Source organism: Pantherophis guttatus, chromosome 1 (assembly GCF_059756535.1).
Source record: "Pantherophis guttatus breed Tessera chromosome 1, ASM5975653v1, whole genome shotgun sequence".
In the NCBI taxonomy this organism is placed as follows: domain Eukaryota; kingdom Metazoa; phylum Chordata; class Lepidosauria; order Squamata; family Colubridae; genus Pantherophis; species Pantherophis guttatus.
In genome coordinates this window covers 345,169,740-345,186,726 of record NC_142063.1, presented here as the reverse complement: position 1 = coordinate 345,186,726, position 16,987 = coordinate 345,169,740, and the positions used below count along the sequence as shown (strand labels likewise).

The following is a 16,987-nucleotide window of genomic DNA, read 5'->3' as shown; positions in this document are numbered from 1 at the left end:
TAGGGAAGGGAATACAATACAATACAAGAGTGGAATGGAATAGAATTAGAATTAGAATTAGAATAGAATAGAATAGAATAGAATAGAATAGAATAGAATAGAATAGAATAGAATAGAAAAGGGAATACAATACAATACAGGAGTGGAATGGAATAGAATTAGAATATAGAATAGAATAGAATAGAATAGAATAGAATAGAATAGAATAGAATAGAATAGAATCTTTATTGAGAATAGAACAAAACAGGAATAGAACAGAATTCTTTACTGGCCAAGTGTGATTGGACACACAAGGAATTTATCTCCGGTGCAGAAGCTCTCAGTGTGCATACAAGCAACAAGTTATAAATCATGATCATAAAATACATTCATCATAAATCATTAAGATTGAATACTCAGTTATAGTTGTAGGATACTAAATAAGCAATCAACACGAACAATCGCAAAACATCTGGAACACCACTGGGGACACCATTGGCCCCGTTGGCAAAATTCCATCGGTCAATTGCAAAAGGGCAGCTTTACTTAGAACAGCTGACATCCCAAAGGTGCTTTTTCAAGAGGCCACTGGACTTTCTGGCTTTTCCTTGAAGACATTTTGCTTCCAATCCAGGAAGCTTCTTCAGCTCTGACCGGATGGTTGGGGGAATGGAAGGGTTTATACTCCCTGCAGACAGCTGGTCATTTGCAACCTTTTAGAGGGTCGTTGAGGCCGCTTGGAGGTTTCTCTGTGTCCTCAGGGTCACAGACAAATCTCTGGAACTGCTGATAGGAGCTGTGTTGTAGAAGGCTCCACACCCATTTGCACCACTCAGGTGAGGACACAGATAAACCTCCAAGCGGCCTCAATGATTTGCTAAAAGGATGCAAATGACCAGCTGTCTGCAAGGAGTATAAATCCTTCCATTCCCCACCATCCAGTCAGAACTGAAGAAGCTTCTTGGATGAGAAGCGAAACGTCTTCAAAAGAAAAAAACAAGAAAGTCCAGTTGCTTCTTGAAAAAAAGCACCTTTGGGACAGCCATGACCTGGATGACGGAGAATCTCCATAGACGTTCGGCCACCCAGAAGTTGCAACAGGAAGTGGGGGGGTGGCCAGGGGAGGGACCTCTCCTTGAGAGCCTTGAGTTTAGCAAAGGAAAGATTGACAAGATTGATGTTGCCCTTGTCAGCACTTCAAGCTGCATTTATTCTAGTGCTGACATAAGAAGGAGAAGCGGAGGCGTCTGGAAAGGGACGTTTGACTTTTCACCTACTGATTTTCCCTGGAGATAATATCCCCTAGGAGATGGGATGGGAGGGGGGAAATTCCTTGGAGCTGGAGCAGTAGATTAGGGGTAGAGTGACTTGGAAGATGGCCAATGAGTGCAGAGGAGGAGTGGGGAACGAAAAGGGAGGGTTTTGGGTCTGGAAGTCCATGTTGGCTGCGATGGAGTCGGAGTTAGAATGTCGCGCTTAATAAATGGGAGTTTTTCATCAAAGACTTTCTTTGAAATGCAACGACCTCGAAACCTGACAGCCCTCTTGTTTCCTAGGCAAGTGGAACAGCTGGTCCTGTACATGAAGGCAGCCCAGCTCCTGGCCTCCTCCTTACACCTGGCCAAAGCCCAGATCAAATCAGCCAAGCTGAATCTCTCGACTGCGGTGAAGCAAGGTAAGCCCGGCGGCGTTTCTCCTGGAGAAAGTTCGAGAATGTTTTCCAATCTCGGAGTTCACGCAAAGTGTGCATCATCGGTCAATCAGGATAGAGCTGGAAGAGACCTTGGAGGACTTCTAGTTGAGCCCCCTGCTCAAGCAGGAGACCCTAGACCCGTGATGGCGAACCTGTGGCACGCGGAGCCATATCTGTGGGCACCTGCCCTAGCTCAGCTCCAGAACGCATTCACGTGCTGGCCAGCTGATTTTCGGGCCTTCTGGGCTCATCAGAAGTTGGGAAATGGGCCGTTTCCGGCCTCCAGAGGGCCTCGGTGGGGGGGAGGGCTGTTTTCACCCTTCCCAGGCTCCAAGAAAGCCTCTGGAGCCTGGGGAGGGCAAAAAATGGGCCTTCCTGGCCCACTGTGCCATCGCGTGGCAAAAGTGGGGGGAACGCGGGGGGATCGCACATGCATGCACGGGGGGGCATTGAATTATGGGTGTGGGCACGCGAGAGAGAGACACCCCCCCCCCCCGCACTCCCCCTGCTTTTGGCACGCGACGGCAAAAAGGTTAGCCATCACTGCCCTAGACCCATGATGGTGAACCTATGGCACACGGAGCCATATCGGTGGGCACGTGAGTGTTGCCGTAGCACAGCTCCGGTGCACATGCATGCGCTGGCCAGCTGATTTTTGGGCCTTCCGAGCCCACCGGAAATCGGGAAACAGGCTGTTTCTAGCCTCCAGCGGGGTGGGGAAGCCCGTTTTTCATCCTCCCCAGGCTCCAAGAAAGCCTCTGGAGCCTGGGGAGGGTGAAAAACGGGCCTACCAGGCCCACCGTGCCATCACGTGCCAAAAGTGGGGGTCGTGCAGGGGATCGCGTGTGCGATGGTGGGGCACATTGAATTATGGGTGTGGGCATGCACGTGTGTAACCCCCCCATGCTCCCCCTGCTTTTGGCACATGATGGCAAAAAGGTTAGCCCTCACTGCCCTAGACCACTGGTTCTTTCTAGCTAGCTAGCTAGCTATCTATTCCAGTGGTTCCCAACCTTTTTTTGGCCATACCCCACCTAAGCATCTCTAAAATCCTGATGCTCCCCCTGTGACCTCTGAATCTGAGACGGAAGACAAACAGCTGACAGAGAGCGAGAGAGTGGCTCCCATTGGGTGTGGAGGAAACTGGGGAAGGACAAAGTCAGGCTAGGCAGAGCAGGGGAGAGGTAGAAAATGTTCTGTCCCCGTCCCACACACGCACCCCCACAGACGGCCCGGAGTTAATAAGCCACACGACAAAACTCTTTGAAGATAAAGCTGGCAGCAACCCAGTGGCTAGCTTCCAATTCAGACTTTACTCACACAAAACAAAGATTAGACTGCAAGCATTCCGATAAAGCAGGCAAAGTTTCAGCAATACAAGGATTAGTCCAAATGCAGTCCGACAAGGCAGGCAGAAATCCAGTAATGCAGAGATCATGGAGTATTTCTAGTTTTTGCTCATCACAAACTGAACCGGCTACCACACCCACATTTATACCCTGTGGGGTGTGGTCCAGTGACTCAGCTAATCTCTGGCACGCCTTCCCCTCTGCTGCGCACGCTTTTCCCTGCGCTGCTGTCGAGGATCCAGCCAGCACTTATCTCCTTCTGTGTCCACCTGTGGCTGCGGGACGTGCTTGGCTCTGGGCCTATCTCTTGGCCTTCGGTGTCCTCCGGAGGCATTGCCAGAGAGGAGGGTCCTGGAAAGGGAGGCCTTGCCAACTCCTCTCCCTCACTCTCAGAGTCTGCATCTGTCAAGGCAACGGAGCCACAACAGAACAAGGGAGAGGGGGTTCAGATGAAGAGCGAGGCCCAACCCCTCTCCTCATCCTACGGCGCGCAGGGAAGAACCCAGAAGAGAGCAACGTGGGGTGCAGTCTTAGGAGGAAGGAGAGGGCCCCGATTCCCTTCACAAGGCACACCTGGGGATGGAGTTTAAAGGAAAGGCAGTCGGGAGGGGTGTTTGTCAGGAACAAACGCTGAATTAAATAAATAATAAATAATAATTTTATTTCTATACCGCCCTTCTCCCGAAGGACTCAGAGCGGTGTACAGCCAATTTAAAAACACAAGACACAACAATAATTAAAAATTAAAATAATTAAATAGATTTGGCCGATTTAAAACCCCAAAAATTTAAAATACCCCAATTTAAAATTATTAAGTTGATAGCCCGGCCTGGCGGAACAACAGGGTCTTCAATGCGCAACGAAACACCCGGAGGTCGGAGATCTTACGTATTTCCGGGGGCAGTTCATTCCACAGGGCTGGGGCTCCCACAGAGAAGGCCCTCCCCCTGGGTGTCGCCAGCCGACATAGCTTGGCTGATGGCACCCTGAGGAGACCCTCTCTGTGGGAGCGAACTGGGCGGTGGGAGGCTATTGGTGGCAGGAGTTGGTCTCGAAGGTACCCGGGTCCTATGCCATGGAGCGCTTTAAAGGTGGTAACCAACCAATTCATCTAGTGTTTAGAGTTGTGGCCTGCATTCCTGGCCTTTCTCCTGACTGTTTGAATTATTGCCATGCTTCTGTGTGCTTAACGTGTCTCGCTGGAATTATTCTTTGCTTCTGGGACTCCTTATCTTGCCCTGCTGGAGTGACTGATTGCAGTCATTCTGCTTACTGCATTTGGACTGGAGGATCTGCAGCCAGAAGCTGCTGCAGGTTTGTGGGAGAGCTTTTCTCCAGGCCGGAGAGTAAACGGGACGTTGCGGGTAAAGTTGGTGCCAATAAAGGGACTCATACCGGTTCGCTGGTTCTGTTGCCTTCCTGCCTCGCTCGGGTCATCACAGGTTGCAAGTCAAGGACAACCTGCAAAGGCAAACATTTCAGCTGAGTTTCAGGGTGTTACTCAAATAGATGCCTTCAGATAACCAAAAGGCTAGCATCCTTACTCATGGGTGCTACTAGCAGTAGCCATTTATTGCCAAATCGCCACTCCTAAATGGAGATCATTCTGTGGCTCCGTGCCTCCCACGCCTGGTTTCTTTGCGGAGTGCATGTTGTGTTGCACAATGGGTCACAAGTCCTTAGAGGAGGCAACCAGTGTTGGGTAACAGACCCTCTCTGTTTCCAGAGAACATTTAACAGAATATCAGGGTTGGAAGAGGGACCTTGGAGGTCTTCTAGTCAAACCCCCAGCTCAGGCAAGAAATCCTATCCCATTCCAGACAAATAGTTGCCCAATCTCTTCTTTTAAAAAAAACTTAATGTTGGAGAACTCACAACTTCTGGAGGCAAGCTGTTCCACTGATCAGTCACTGGTTGGGGAATTCTGGGAGTTGAAGTCCGCAATCCTTAAAGTTGCCAAGTTTGGAGACCCCTGAGTTACTCCGTTAGGGGCCTCACAACTGGATAGTGTAAATTAAGAGGTGCATGAGTGATTGGGGTGGGGGTGGGGCAGGCTGTGACTCCCCGCAATTCATGCCACGAAGGGTCAGATTCAGTGGCGGGTTTCTCCCGGTTCGGCCAAGCCGATAGCGGTGACAATATGACGTCACCGAACTGGTTCTCTTTGTTTGGGAGCTGCGTCCTTCCGCGCCCCCACGTTATTCTTACCTTTTATTTGGCCCCACCCCCAATCTATTGCTGCCTCCCAAGTCCCAGCTGATCGGCTAGAAGGAAAAAAACTGTTTAAACTCTTGCCGCAGGGCTTCAAAGGGCCGCCCTACAGCTGATCAGTGTTAATAGACAGTGTGGTGGTAGACCAGAGCGCTTGAAAAACAAATGGGTAGACCGATGCCTCCAAAAACAAATGATTAGACCGGGGCCTCCAAAAACAAATGGGTAGATCGGTACAGCTCTGCAAGCACTTTAAAAACCTGGTAGACCAGTACCTCTGCTAAATCCTAAAGAATTGTCACATGACCATCAAGCCACACCCACAACATAAGCCATGCCCACAGAACCAGTAGTAAAAAAAATTAGAACTGACCCCTGGTCAGATTCTTATTATTCAAGAACACGTGCGTTCAACACAAAATGTGGTGCCCAGCCTTCTTAATTGAGGCTGAAACCGATACATTCTGGGAGTTGAAGTCCACATGTCAGTCGTGGAGACCCATGGCCGAAAGGAAAAGGTTGCGAAACCAAAAAGTCAGCTGCAATGTGTGAGGTTTGTTGATTTGTACATGGGTCTCATGACACTTCCTGGTGACCAAAAATCTATTCTTGACTTAGAGTGACTTTATTGTCACTCCGAATGTACACTAATCGGCATACATTAAAATGAAATTTCATTGCATACAGCTCTTAAAGGATCAGCATGTCCAATATACTCTATCTATCTATCTATACGGGTGGAGTCTGAGCAACTAAATGGAGCTGAGTGTTTACTGGCCGGATGCCTTTCCTGTTGCCAGTGAGGAGTTTTGTTCAGCAAATATATTCTCATTGTGCCCAGAGAGAGAAATAGCTGCTTCTACCTAGGATCGAACTCACCGCCTCCCAACTGTGAGGCGAGAGCTCCACCTCTAGGCCACCACACCACTCCTCCAGTATGCACTATATGAACATGACTAATTTGTTTATTTAAACTATAAATAAATTTATAGTTTTATAGTTTGTTTTTTTTTAAATTTGATTTATATGCCGCCCTTCTCCGGAGACTCAGGGCGGCTTACAATGCGCTAAGCAATAGCCTTCATCCTTTTGTATATTTATACAAAGTCAGCTTATTTCCCCCACAATCTGGGTCCTCAATTTACCTACCTTAGAAAGGATGGAAGGCTGAGTCAACCTTGAGCCTGGGGAGAATTGAACTTACAGTAATTGCAGACAGCTGGTCTTAATAACAGGGTGCCTTAGACCACTGTACTACCAAGGCTCTAAATAAATTTATGGTATTTAAATAAATAAATACCAAATTATGCATATACTCTTCCTCATTCTGTCATAACAGCCAAAGAGCCAAATGAGAATTTTATTTATTTATTTATTTATTTGCTAATTGATTGCAATTTTTTTTTTCTTCCTTTGCAGTTGTCAAAAACCTGAACGAAAGGTATAAATTCTGCATCGCCATGTGCAAGAAGCTGACCGAAAAGCTGAACCACTTTTTCTCGGATAAGCAACGTTTTGTCGATGAAATTAACAGCGTCACGGCCGAAAAGCTCATCTACAGCTGCGCGGTGGAAATGGTAAGAAAGCAGGGAAACTGACCGGATCGATCACTGTGCAGTAGAGAAGACAGTTTACAGACCAATGGGGGAGGGTGGGGGAGGAGGCAGCACGCAGTGGTTTCCTTTCCACAGGTAGTCCTTGACTTACAACCATTGGTTGTAAGAGACGTCCAGGCTGAGCCCGAAGGAGGAGTCAAACATGTCATAAGTCATGAGTCCCTTTGCACCCGCAAAAGAAGTGGTGCAAAAGTCTAGTTCAACTTGAATGCCCTTCTTATCCTCCGCTCATTTCTCTTGACTGTTAATAGCTCAGATTCTTGTACTTACAGTCCTCAACTTACAACAACTTGATTAATGACCGTTTAAAGTTACAACGGCACTGAAAAAACTGACTGTTGATCACTTTTCACACTTAACAACCGTTGCAGCATTCCCGAGGTCACATGATCAAAAATTCAGACGCTTGGCAACTGGTTTCATATTTATGACCATTGCTGTCTTCATGGGTCACATCTTTTGCGACCTTCTGACAAGCCAAGTCAGATTCACTTAACATCCTAATTCACTTCACTAATTTAACAACTACAGGTGATTCGCTTAACAATTGTGGCAAGAATGGTCGTAAAACTCACTTAACAACAGAATTTTGGGGCTCAGTTGTCATAAATCGAGGACTACCCATAGAGAGATTAAGCTTGCAATAAATTGTTATACTCTTTAGAACTGACGGAATCTCCTGATTTCGCGTTTGACTTGTTTAGCGGCTGTTCCAAGTTGCAACGGCATTGAAAAAAATGACTTATGACCAGGGATGGGATGCTGGGGGTTCACAGGGGTTCGGGAGAACCTCTAGCTAAGATTCTATGCAGTTCAGAGAACCTCAAAATCCCACTTCTGGCTGGCTCCGCCCCTCCCCTCCCAGGAGTCCCCACGCGGCCCGTATTGGATGCAGGTAAATGCAGGGCACGCGTGGAGGCTCAGGGAGGGCGAAAAACGGGACTATGGGAAGTTCGCAAAGGCCAGAAACAGGCCCCTTTCTGGCCTCCAGAGGGCCTCCGGAGCCTGGGGAGGCCATTTTTTCATCCACCAAGAGGCTTGAGGAGAGCCTCTGGAGCCCGGGGAGGGCAAAAACGTCCTGATGCCCACCATGGCCATGCCCACCCAGCAGCCTGGCACAGAACCTCTTGCTAAAATTTTTGAAGCTCACCTCTGCTTATGACCGATCTTACACACTTAACAACTGCTGCAGCGTCCCCAGGGTCACGTGATTGAAATTTGGCCGCTATGCGGCAGGCCTGTATATATCATGACTGTAGCATCCCAGGGTCACATGATCGACATTTGCCACCTTCTGTTCTGCCTGAGCTATGGACCCCAAAGAACACAGTACACACAAAGTCTGTACAAACCTTAGTTTACTAAATTAAATCAGTCTTTTTCAAACAAAGGCTGTTAATTAACTTTCTTAACAGCCTACAAGAATCCAAAGAATAAATAATCGTAATCTTACTAGGGTTGGCAGAAAGCCCAGAAGCAATTTGCAGGAAGCTGATAAGAGAACTAAGATCAAGACGCGAAGGAGAGTGAATGAAGTTGTTCCCTGCAAATTGCCTCAGTCGTCGTCCTTCCTTAAATAGGCTAAGGGAGTGGCCAATTAGCCCCAAGCCTTACTCTCGAGGAGACCTCCTCCTGAGGAGCCACTCCTGCCTTTTGGCAGCTCTGCGCGCCCGTGCATCGAGAAGAGGCTCCTCCTCTTCTTCCTCTTCACCCATGGAAGCTTCTGGAGGTTCTGAAGGCCCTGGCTGAATCCCCGTCTCTGGCACCACGTCTTCTCCAGCCTCCTCACTGTCCGACTCGAGTGCCAGCTGCACAGGCTGCTGGTGCAGCACCACACCAGCCTCCTCGCTGTCGGAATCAGCTACTAGCTGCACAGGCCGCTGACTGGCCACAACACCTTCCCAGCCAGCATTTGACGAACAAAATCAATGGGGAAAGCCAGATTTGCTTAACAACGGCATGATTCACTTAACAACACACACACACACACACACACACACACAAAGATTGCAAAATCAGACACGGCTCACTGAACAACCGTCTCGCTTTTTAGCAAAAGAAATCCTGGCCCCCGTTACGGTCATAAATTTGAAGATTAGCTATGGAAAGCCTCCTGCTGCTCTTAAACCAGGCACGCAAAACAACTCCGGCACAACCTGGAGGCACCTGGAGATTAATTAAGAGTGCTTTCAGCTCATTACTTCTTCCTCTTAATTTGGGGAAAAGTTTCTGGTGACGCTGTCTAACCGATCTTTCATCAGACTTCATTATCCTTAGCTCGAACATCCCCCAGGGCTGTGTGGTCCCAAGATGGAAGGTTGAAGCCTTTCCTGGAATCTACCATAAATTATGTAGTTGGAGGCCCTGAAGATTTAATTTTTTTTAATTTAACAAAGTTGGAAGGGTCCTTGGAGGTCTTCTAGTCCAACCCCCTGCTTAGGCAGGAAACTCAGACACATGCTCAGAGACATGGTATTGTAGAGTAGAACAGAACAGAACAGAATAGAATAGAATAGAATTCTCTATTGGCCAAGTGTGATTGGACACACAAGGAATTTGTCTTTGGTGCATATAGAATATAGAATAAAATAGCATAGAATAGAATAGCATAGAATAACAGAGTTGGAAGGGTCCTTGGAGGTCTTCTAGTCCAAGAGAGAGAGAGAGGAGAGAGAGAGAGAGAGAGAGAGAGAGAGATGGATAGAAGATAGATGGATGGATGGATAGATGGATAGATGGATGGATAGATGATACATAGGATAGGTAGGATAGATAGGCAATGGATGTGTGATTGGATGGATGGATGGAAGGAAGGAAGGATAGATATGGATAGATAGATAAGTAGTAGATGGATTGATGATAGATTAGAGAGATAGATATAGAAAGAAAGAAACTGTGGATGATATAGATGGATGGAAGGAGAGAGAGAAAGTGTCTCCTGTCTTTTTCTTTTTGACCTCTGTTCAACTGCCTCTCCTCCTCCTCCTCCTCCTCCTCCTCCTCCTCCTCCTCCTCCTCCTCCTCCTCCTCCTCCTCCTCCTCCTCCTCAGGTCCAGGCAGCAGCCTTGGATGAGATGTTTCAGCAGACCGAAGACATTGCTTACCGGTACCACAAAGCCGCGTTGTTGATGGAAGGCCTAGCGAAGATCTTGCAGGATCCGGCTGACATTGAGAACATCAACCGTTGTACGTGAGGGGTTTGCTACTTTTATAGAATTACATACCTCGGGAAAAAAGCACAGCGCAGCCGAAAAATAAAACGGCAGTCATAAATTACCATTCATTAATGTACACGAATCGCTGACGGAGGTTGAGAACTACCCGTATACAAAAATGGCATTCTCCCTTTGGAGGCTGCTCATTTTGTGTTATACGGTTAGTCCTCGACTTAGGGCTCAACATTTTTGTCGCTAAGTCACGCGGTAACCCTCAATTGGCCCAATTTATGACTGCAATTTCAGCCTCAATTACAATCGTAAGTCGAGGACCACCCGTAAAACAGAACATGGGTTTTTGACGCTCTCGCGCCTGAACTACCAGATCATCCTTGTGCCGCGAAATTATTTTGTTCCACATTTTCCTTCCTAAAAACTGCTCTGAGGAGCACATTGAAACAAGCTAGATTTGCCGCTTTTTGCAGTATCCTTCCCCTGGCACGCCCACCAAGCCACGCCCATAGTAAAAAAATTTGAATTTTACCACTGGGCCAAACCCACTCAACAAATGTCTCACTTCACAACATAAATTTTGGCCTCGATTGGGGTTGTTGTAAGTCAAGGACTACCTGTATTCAGGGGGGCCCTGAAGGCACGAATAAACCTCCCAGTGGTCTCAGCAACTCGTGCAAACAACCAGATGACTGCAAGGAATATAAATCCTATCCTCTATCCTTCAGTCAGAACCAAAGAAGCTTCTTGGATGAGAAGCAAAACGTCTTCAAAGAAACACAAATGCTTCTTGAAAAAAAAGACTGGGAGGACTGAGAATCTCCATCTAGCAAGAACATCTACACAACCCTCCTAACTGAAATCCGAGCTTATGTAAAGCAAAAGTTGCAAAACGCGGCGAGCTTGCAACCAGTTGTAGATCTATCTTAGCGTACGTCATCCCGCGTGCTTTTTTTCCAAAATTTTGCTTGACTGACCCAGAGCAGGCCCACAGGCTTCCAACGCACAGCAAGCGTTACTCACCACCACGCTGATGTCTTAATGCAGTGATGGCTAACCTTTTCCGGACCGAGTGCGCATGTATGCATGTGCGCCCAAGCCCTCAAAATGCAATGTTCGCACAGCCCTGCGCATGCGTCCCGGCTCAATTCATGGGTGCACACCCCCGCGTGCACCCCACGCATGAATGCACGGCCGTGCATGCATACACCCCACGCACGTGCCATGCCCCTGCACATGCGCACGCAGCCCCCTCCCCCCGCACACAGCCCCACACACACTCCTCACACGTGTCCTGTCCCTTGCGCATACACGGCAGAGACCTGGAGACCAGCTGGCTGGTGGGAGGCACACGCACAGGTGCAGCGGAGCTGAACTCGGGCAACGGCTTATTGTGATCCCGGATCTGCGCACCTTCCGCCGCGCTCTAAAGACCTTTTTATTTCCCCAGACGGGCCTGGCCTAACTTTCTCCCTCTTTTTAAACATTTTTAATATTTTTTAGTATTTTTAATATTCAAAGTTTAAATTTGTTTTAAATTGATTGGGTTTTAAATCTGTCTGGGCCAAACTGTTTAATTTGATTTTATCTCTGCTTTTTAAATTTTGTATGTATGTATTTTATTGTTGGCTGTCACCGCCCTGAGTCCTTCAGGAGTAGGGCGGTATATAAATCAGAAGTAAAAGTAAGTAAAGTGGTCTGCCAGCAGCCCACAGAGTTAGCAGCGGAGTCGGACAGTGAGGAGGCTGGGGAGGATCATGGGCCAGTCCTGGAGTCTGGGGAAGGCCCAGACGAGGGTTCTGTGTCGGAGGCAGAGATGGGGCCAGGGCCATCTGGGAGCGATGCATGGAGCCTCCAGAGGCTGACAGCAGAGAGGCAGAGGAACACGAGGAGCCTGTTCCTAGTGCACGCATGCACAGAGCTGCCAGAAGGCAAGAGCAGCTGAAGCAAAAAGGACAACTTGGGAGTAAGGCCAGGAGATGATTTGCCCCTCCCATAAAGCTTAAAAGAGCAGCAAAGGCTCTTGGGCTCTTTGTAGGAAAGCAACATTGCTAAATCTGTTTCTAGTCGGCATCTCTTGTTTCTGAACTTCGTGGGGCTTTGCCAAGAAAGGCCTTTGGCAGGGTGCTAAAGAAGATAAAGGTTTGTGATAAGCCCAAAGGACTTTTTCTGAAGGACTTGTTTTGGAATTAATTTGGACTAAGCTGGGAATGAAGTAATTCTCAGCTGTTATAATAAAATAGGTGTGTTTGAGAATAATTGTGTCCTGTAATGACTAAGTGAGCCTAGGTCACAACGTGGCTTGCGTGCCCACAGACAGGGCACTGTGTGCCACCTCTGACACTCGCGGCGTAGGTTCGCCATCACGGTCTTAATGCCTTGGGGTTTTTTTCCCCCCTTTGTTTCGTTTTTCAGATAAAGCTAGTATCGAACGGAGACTCTCAGCTCTGTGTTGCAACGCCGTCGCCGTCTATGAATAGAAGACCACCAACCCCCTCCACCCTACTCCCCAGGGACCACTCAGTGTAGCCAAAATCTGGGCATTTCCCATCCCGAAGGAAAGCTGGCTTCTATCAAAGGAAGAAGAAGAAAAAAAACAGTTCGTGAAACGGAGAAAGAACAATTGCAAATAATGTTGTGGGGAGAAAAAAATGCCCTTAGACAAACATTCTGTCCGTCTTTCGTTTCACAGCCAGACGGGGAAAACTCTTTATACCCATTTCCACCGCAATTTTAATCTTGGCAAAGCAACGATTCGCCGTAGATTACGAGTGTACGGAACCAGCATCCTTCTCTGGAAAGATTCCCCCCCTCCAAATTTTGGTTCCCGTTTCGGGGAAACAGGACGAACGTTTGTAATCGCGGGACAAAACCGAACGAAGGCGTCAACGTTGTTCGCTCTGGACTTCCGTCCCCGCGAAGCTTTGCAGCCGGGCGTGGGTGGCGCGAAGACTTCCCCCCCCTCCCCGCCTCCAACCATCAGGATGCATTTTGCAAAATAAATTAAATAAATAAATAACTTTGAGACGGCAAAATGAGAGACCTTTTGAGAAGGTCGGTCGTAGACGTACGAGCTTGATGTTCTTCCCGAATTCCCTCTCGCCCGAATACTTTATATTGCACTAATTTACTAAACTGTGTATCGGTGGGGATTATTATTATTTTATTTTATTTTGATAATTAAAAAAAAAAAAAATACAGAAAAGGCACAACTTATCCATTCTTCCTGGCCGGGCAGAGAAGGGGAAACGATAAATTCATTATTGACTCGTTGAGGGTGCAGGAGAGACGGAGGGGAAAAAAACCACGACATCATCACCCCAAAAAAAAAAAAAAATCCTCTCGGACTTCAAACCTGCAGCTTTCTTAGGAGACGTTTCGAAGTTGTGTAGACGTGTCGTACAGTGAATTCTTTGGTTTTTATAGCCCTTTATCTTAATACTTGAGTAAATACTCTATAGAGTGGCATTTTCTCGACCTTCTCAACTTTTTAAAGAGGTGCAGACTTCCAACTCCCAGAATTCCCTATATAGCCGGCTGGGGAATTCTGGGAGTTGAAGTCTTATGGGTCTTAGCATTGCTAAGATGGAGAGAGAGAAAAAAACCTGATTTTCGATAACATTCTGACTTGGTTTCCTTCCCTGTCCTATAATCCTGGCTTGTTTAGTTGCATTAAGAAATCATTATAATCAGGTTTATCTGGAGCAGCTTTTGAGGACATCTGTCCTGTCCGTCGCCTCTCCTTATTCCTCCTCCAACCACCCCTTTCCACAACTCAAAAAGTTATTTTAAAAACAGGAATTTCATAGTTGGTCCTCTTTGGAGGCTTTCTTACTGCCATCACTTGAAAGGACGGGGGGGGAAAAAAATAAGCTTGTTTATAATGGAATCATTTCAATCCCTTCTTTTTTTAAAAAAAAAAAAAAGAACAGTCAAAATTTCCTCGGATGGAAGTTGATTGGCATTTAAAACACCCTCGAATTTAACAAGAGTGTGAAGAATATGTCTTCGTGCGTTTATCTCTCCTTTTTTTTTTCCCCCTTTCCCTTTATTTTTTCCTTTGACAAAGTAATGTACTTTTTACTTTTATTTATCAGTAACAAGCAATTTCGGAAGTTCGTTTGAAAGTGTTCTATCCTCTATTTTTTTTTTTTTTTTTTAATTTATACGACGTTTGTATTTTTAGATCTTTAATACGGTGTTTCTACGACTACCTCTCCTTTGTAACTGCATGCGTTTAATTCTCGACCCGTAGTGTACTAACTGAAGAGAAAAAGAAAAAAACAAAAAACCCTGTTGATAACTTTTATTATGGCCTGTATAAATGTATATTAAAGTTTAAAAAAAAAAAAAAGCAAGTGAAACAATAATAAACTGATACTCAGATGTTCCTATATATAGATATATATATATATAATACAGGGTTTGACCATCGGATTCAAAATCAAGGTGTCGATGTTTTATCTGTTTCGTTAGTTTGTTTTCATTTGGCCTAAGGAACAATAATGCCTCTTCCCAGAAAAGTTTCGACCCGATTCTGGGATGGCGAGTTGCAATTAAAATGTTCACGGAAGGAACTGTATGGTCCTTGATGCTCTCTGAGTTTGGTGGTTTTCTTGAAGACGTTTCATGACCCAGCTAGGGAACATCATCAGTGCTAAAAGGAAGGTGGGGAGGACAACGATTGTGGGGTCCTTGATGCTTTCTGAACTTGGCTGTTTTCTTGCAGACGTTTCGTGACCCAACTAGGGAACATCATCAGTGCTAGAAGGGACGGGTTTGCAGAGAGGAGGAGGAGGAGGAGGGTGAAGAAGAGGAAGACGACTTGTCTCGGCGCTCTCTGAGCTTGGTGGTTTTCTCGCAGACGTTTCGTGACCCAACTAGGGAACATCATCAGTGATAGTAGGGAGTGTGGTTTGTGGGGTGAAGAAGCAGAAAGTGGGGAGGAAGAAGAGAAAGGAAAGGAGGAGGGTAGGAGGAGGACCGTGGGGTCCTTGGTGCTCTCTCAGCTTGGTGGTTTTCTTGTAGACGTTTCGTGACCCAACTACGTAACATCATCAGTGCTAGAAGGGAGGGGGGTTTGAGGAGAGGAAGAACTGATGATGTTACCTACTTGGTTCATGGAACGTCTGCAGGAAAACCACCAAGTTCAGAGAGCACCAAGAAGGACCCCACGGTCCTCCTTCCCTTCTTCCTCCTCCTCTTCTTCCCTCCTCCTCCACTCCATCCCATTCCTTAAAGCATTGATGACATTACCTAGTTGGGTCATGAAATATCTGACCCCCAAAAGAACACACCCCAACTCAGAGAGCAACAAGGACTCCATCGTCATCTTCCTCTTCCTCCTCCTCTCTGCAAACCCCCCTCGCTTCTAGCTCTGATGACGTTCCCGAGTCAGGTATATGAAACGTCTGCAAGAAAATCACCCAATCACTCTCGGAGAGAGCACCAAGGACCCCCACGCTTCCAACCCTGAGCTACACATATATTCTCTTCTTTTGGCGACAGCTTCTTAAATGGGGAAGGTGCTTTGGGGGGCATCTTTCTTGGAAGCATTTGGCTGCCACTGTTGAAAACCAGGGTGCCATTTTTAAGGCAGAAAAAGACAAACCAGGGTTGGTTGGCTGGCTGGAGAATCCGGGGATTTGGAAGTGCACTCATCTTAAAAGAGGGCTCTCCAACCTTGGCAACTTTAAGCCTGGCGGGCTTCAACTCCCAGAATTCCCCAGCCAGAATGCTTTAAGATGGGTTGACTCCCATAATTCCCTAGCTTGCATCCTTTAAGAGGGGTGGACTTCAACTCCCAGAATTCCCCAGCCAGCATGCTTTAAGATGGTTGACTCCCAGAATTCACAGCCAACACAGTAAAATGTGCAGAGTTCAACTCCCAGAATTCCCTAGCTTCCATCCTTTTAAGATGGGTGGACTTCGACTCCCAGAATTCCCCAGCCAGCATGCTTTAAGAGGAGTGGATTTCAACTCCCAGAATCCCCCACCTGGCATGCTTTAACACGGGTGGACTTCCACTCCCAGAATCCCCCAGCCAGAATCCTTTAAGAGGGGAGGACTTCAACTCCCAGAATTCCCCAGCCAACATGCTTTAAGATAGGTGGACTTCAACTCCCAGAATTCCCCAGCCAGCATGCTTTAAGAAGGGTGGACTTCCACTCCCAGAATTCCCCAGCCAGAATCCTTTAAGAGGGGAGGACTTCAACTCCCAGAATTCCCCAGCCAACATGCTTTAAGATAGGTGGACTTCAACTCCCAGAATTCCCCAGCCAGCATGCTTTAAGAGGGGAGGACTTCCACTCCCAGAATTCCCCAGCCAGCATCTTTTTAAGAGGGGAGGACTTCCACTCCCAGAATTCCCCAGCCAGCCATGATTTAAGATGGGTGGACTTCAACTCCCAGAATTCCCCAGCCAGCATGCTTTAAGAGGGGAGGACTTCCACTCCCAGAATTCCCCAGCCAGCATCTTTTAAGAGGGGAGGACTTCCACTCCCAGAATTCCCCAGCCAGCCTGCTTTAAGATGGGTGGACTTCAACTCCCAGAATTCCCCAGCCAGCATGCTTTAAGATGGTTGATTCCCAGAATTCACAGCCAACACAGTAAAATGCGCAGAGTTCAACTCCCAGAATTCCCCAGCCGGCATGCTTTAAGAGGGCTGGACTTCAGTGGTGGGATGCAAAGCAAAAGCTGGCTGGGGAATTCTGGGAGTTGAAGTCCGCCAGGCTTAGAGAGCCCTGCCTTAAAAGTTACCCAGGTTGAAAAACAAACCCTGGCCTGAACCATCAGGCCAAGAAGGATCCTTCCCACGCTGAACCGCTGCTTTCCATCAAGAGGAGGGTTAATTTAGGCCAGGTGGCTAAAGAGATTACCTTGAACTGGGACACTTGCCCACACATATTGCCATAGTTTCCCTTGCAAAACAACTCGTGCCCTTTTGTGCTGCAACACACCCTTGGAAGTGT

At 47.2% G+C, this 16,987-nt stretch overlaps 1 protein-coding gene across 1 annotated transcript in view; it reads left to right on the top strand.

Annotated features, from left to right (window-relative positions):
- Positions 1-13,050, top strand: part of ULK2 (unc-51 like autophagy activating kinase 2) — a 157,137-nt gene extending 144,087 nt beyond the window's left edge. Inside the window, exons 24-27 of the mRNA XM_060685628.2 lie at positions 1,536-1,654; positions 6,652-6,809; positions 9,899-10,034; positions 12,431-13,050. Of these exons, the coding sequence (XP_060541611.2) occupies positions 1,536-1,654; positions 6,652-6,809; positions 9,899-10,034; positions 12,431-12,495 (478 nt within the window). The 3' untranslated portion in view covers positions 12,496-13,050. The remainder of the gene's footprint in view (positions 1-1,535; positions 1,655-6,651; positions 6,810-9,898; positions 10,035-12,430) is intronic.
- Positions 13,051-16,987: the final 3,937 nt, after the last annotated feature.